Source organism: Cyphomyrmex costatus, unplaced genomic scaffold (assembly GCF_001594065.2).
Source record: "Cyphomyrmex costatus isolate MS0001 unplaced genomic scaffold, Ccosl1.0 scaffold135, whole genome shotgun sequence".
In the NCBI taxonomy this organism is placed as follows: Eukaryota; Metazoa; Arthropoda; class Insecta; order Hymenoptera; family Formicidae; genus Cyphomyrmex; species Cyphomyrmex costatus.
This window is the reverse complement of record NW_017275337.1, coordinates 1,536,158-1,539,964: the sequence shown is the minus strand read 5'-3', so window position 1 is coordinate 1,539,964 and position 3,807 is coordinate 1,536,158. Positions and strand designations below refer to the sequence as shown.

Sequence of the window (3,807 nt, the reverse complement as noted above, 5' to 3'; positions counted from 1 at the left end):
GAGAGAGAGAGAGAGAGAGAGAGAGAGAGAGAGAGAGAGAGAGATAGCGTATAGAGAAAGATTAAACACGTCTAGATATTGTATCGTAAAACAGCATTATGGAATTAAGTACCACGCTTTGTTACTCGGTGTGACTTAGCGCGATCGCTTGCATTGATTTTTTCTCAAATGTCCAACGAATGGGAATCCGGTGAAACACCTACGAGACAGGGTCGCGAAACGTTGTTGGCACTGAGCAACGAGATGTAGCAATCTTTCGTGCATGGTATGTAGAATCTTTTTATAACAAAAAGAGCCTAGATACGACTGTCCGTGAGTCATTCTGTCGTCGGAATGGCAATCAGTCGACATAGTGTTTCATCATTGGAATAAGGCTCTTTTTTATGCATCGTATGACGATTTATCATCCGGTCGATTAAGCGCTCGTTGAAAACTCATTTCAAATCCAGGAGGAAACAAATTGTCCCTTATCGTGATTTAATACGATCACTCGGTATGTAGTAAAAGTTTAGTAAGAAAATTGTCAGTGACGTCGAAGTTATCTTGAGGTTTAATTCATTATTGCAAGTACGACTAATCGGTTGGTCAGATTTTGTAATGTTACGAAAAACAGTTAAGAAGATGTATTCGTGGAGATTGAATAAAGTTAGTAATTATTAATTACATAATTGCGGTCGTCAGCTGTGTGACATTTGAAATAAATGTCTATCTAATTATAAATAACGTTATAAATAAACGTGCACAGACTTGGTTCTCGTCTATAACGTTCAACATGTTGCTTATTCACGTATAATTAATTAATCATTAATCAATTACAAGTGTACAAAGATGTCAAGTAAACCGTATAAATTTTTGTATTGATTCAATAAGCATTTCCTCAACGTACGAACGGAAAATATTTTTGAGTTTTAATTTTTGCCGCTTTTTATTAATCTTTTCGCAATTTTTCAGTCTTAATTCATAAAAATATATTTAAAGATATATACTCTTACATATAATATGAAACAGTTCAATAAGATTTCAATCAACAATACAATTTAACAATACATTTTATAATTTAAATGAAAATTTTGTCATTTATTTATCGTAATTATTTTTTACAAACATGTCCTACTTCTTATTGGAATATTTTTTGATCCAGGTTCTAAGTAGCCGCCAAAAAACTATTTATATTACTTTCAAATACATGTAATACATTCTTAAGAGACAGAATGAAGCGATCAAAGTCAATTGTTCTCGGGGGCCGGCAGCGATCGTGCACGTATCTCGCGCGTGTATGATGGAAGCAAAAAATTTGCTAATGCCGTAATTAACAACATGCTCATTCGCGCTTGACGAGGAAGAAATTCTGGCGGCGCGCGATTTTTGCGACCGCTCGAGTGTGATGAAACGGTTGTTTATGGATAGAGGAGAATACGGCGCGTCACGTGCGTCAGTTGCGTGAGTAAGTCTTGTCCATTAAGTCGCTGTTAAGTCGCGCGGCACGACGATGGCGATCGAGATATATCCGCTATTCATAAACTCATTCGTTTCCGCCGTTCGATGAATAATCATGCACGCCGATAATATAAAAATATGTATACCTATACGTGAAATGAAACGACCGCGAGCGGCCGTTAATTACCTGCACTCTCAACTAGGAGCAAACAATAATTAAGGTAACTATATATACGTGTACCGGCGATAAAATCACGCGTTGCACTTGGCCGCGTAAAATCAGACGTACAAGAAAATAGTTTAACGCTTGAATAACATTTCGTATCGAGAGGCTTACAATTGCCTGACATATCACTATAATGAAACAAAAACAACGTAAAACAATTGTCAAATGCAGCTGGTATCTTCATTTAGCGCGACAGTTGCGCGCAAACTTGAATATACTCTTCAAAAGGCTCTTTCAGCTGAGCCTTTATTCACGAGTCTGCTCTACCACGATCACGACGTTCTCCGCGAGGATGCGAAGTTCGGCGCGACAGGCCGACGCTCGAAGGTACCTCGGGATCTCCTGCATCCGGCTTTGTATTTGCAGGAGGCTGAAGGCTGATCTACAATACCTGAGAAGAAGGGGACTACTCAAGGCGTCCGGCGGCAGCGGCGGCGAACTATCGCATCAAGGACGTAAATGTGCACGATGCGGTGCGTCGTTCGGTAGATTTTACAATATTGGCACGACTTGCACGCGTTGCAGACACCGCGTATGCCGGCAGTGTCGCATCGAGATCAGGAACCACGCAGGAGGTGACAAAGAAGTCGAGTGGGTCTGCAACGTTTGCTACAAGATTGCGTACGTGTCTCACTTGAAATTTCTTAAATTCAGCCGTTTTTTTTTTACGAAGATTAAATATTGAGTATCAATTTTGTGTATTATTTAATAATAATAGGGAAATAATACGTTACACATTTATAATATATAGGTATTACAATATACAAGATAAGTATGAATAGAATATTTTGGTAAAAATACGACAGTTAAATATGTTTCTGAAATAAATAGAATCTCGTTGATTTTTGTTATTATTTCATAGAATTTCTTGCAAAGTTTTATAAAAATAACTTTGCTAACTAATGCAAATAGAATAAAATTATACGGAGACAAAGTAACAAGCAAATGAAATATTTGAAACTTTAGTAATGTCGAATTCAGGTTAAAAAAAGGGTATTTTCTGCACCAAGTGCGCAATTCTTGATTTTCCAAACGTTTCTGCGCATATGCTAAAATTTTAAACTTGTTCAATTTGCAGAGAATTACATGTCGTTACCGGCAAGTGGATGTACGAAAGTTCGATTTCCAACAGATCTGTCAGTGAGAAAACAACACATATCCCAGTGGACATACTGAATCGCAGCATCCGTCGAGCTTGGACGATTAATGGTGCGTTCTAATATGTATATAATTAATCTTCCGTCGATGACTAGGTAGAAAGTTCGAGCAAAAAGAAAATTCGTCTTTAACAGACAGCGAAAGCTAAATATTATAGAGAACGTTAATTAATGTTACAATTATAGTAATTTTCATGTTGATTTCCTATTCGCTTCCTCATCGAGTCATTCTGTTTCATTCTGCATGACAGCGAATTTACACATAATATAAATTATTTTCTCTAAAGGTCCTCCAACACGTTGGTTAGCTGCGAGAAAGTCTCCAGAATTGCGAATATATCGTAGTCTACCATCTCGCCATCAGGATTATCAAGATTCATTGGAAGCTTCAAACTTCAATGACAGAACGTCATCGAAGCTTGAGAATTTGCAAGAAGGCAATTTGAACGTGAAGAACTGTGTCGAGAATACCGATGATCACTGCCGAGATGCGATTGAAACGATCGAGAAGAGCACATCGATTAACGAACGAACAAAACGAGAAAAATCAAACGTTAAAGAGGAGGAAGTACCATCAGTGGATGTAAGATTTAATAAGAGAAGTGAGCGCTCAAGTAAAGAGCAGGAGGATCCTGTGCAAGAGCAGAGCACACCGAGAATATCACTTATAAAACCACCAAGAATCCTCGCAAAATTTATATCTCCGGACGCGAAACCGAGCTCGACGAAGCATGGCGAGAGGAAATCGAATATTCCCATTTTTAAAAGGAGCTCCAAGGAGTTCGAAGATATCCGGAGCCCACAAGAGTCACCCAAGCGATCGCTTATTCCTCAAAGGTATCACTTCTCTTTTTTCTTTTGTAAGTAATAAACGTGATTCTAATTTTACCAACGAATTATTTTAAAATGAATCTCTTTCTCATATGTGTGTATCTGTATATTCTCTCTCTCTCTCTCTCTCTCTCTCTCTCTCTCTCTCTCTCTCTC

At 38.1% G+C, this 3,807-nt stretch overlaps 1 protein-coding gene across 1 annotated transcript in view; it reads left to right on the top strand.

Annotated features, from left to right (window-relative positions):
• The first annotated feature begins 1,955 nt into the window (after positions 1-1,955).
• The window catches only part of LOC108782870 (uncharacterized), a 34,800-nt gene continuing 32,948 nt past the window's right edge, over positions 1,956-3,807 (top strand). The window contains exons 1-3 of the mRNA XM_018551258.1: positions 1,956-2,284; positions 2,742-2,872; positions 3,108-3,657. Coding sequence (XP_018406760.1) covers positions 1,956-2,284; positions 2,742-2,872; positions 3,108-3,657 — 1,010 coding nt within the window. The remainder of the gene's footprint in view (positions 2,285-2,741; positions 2,873-3,107; positions 3,658-3,807) is intronic.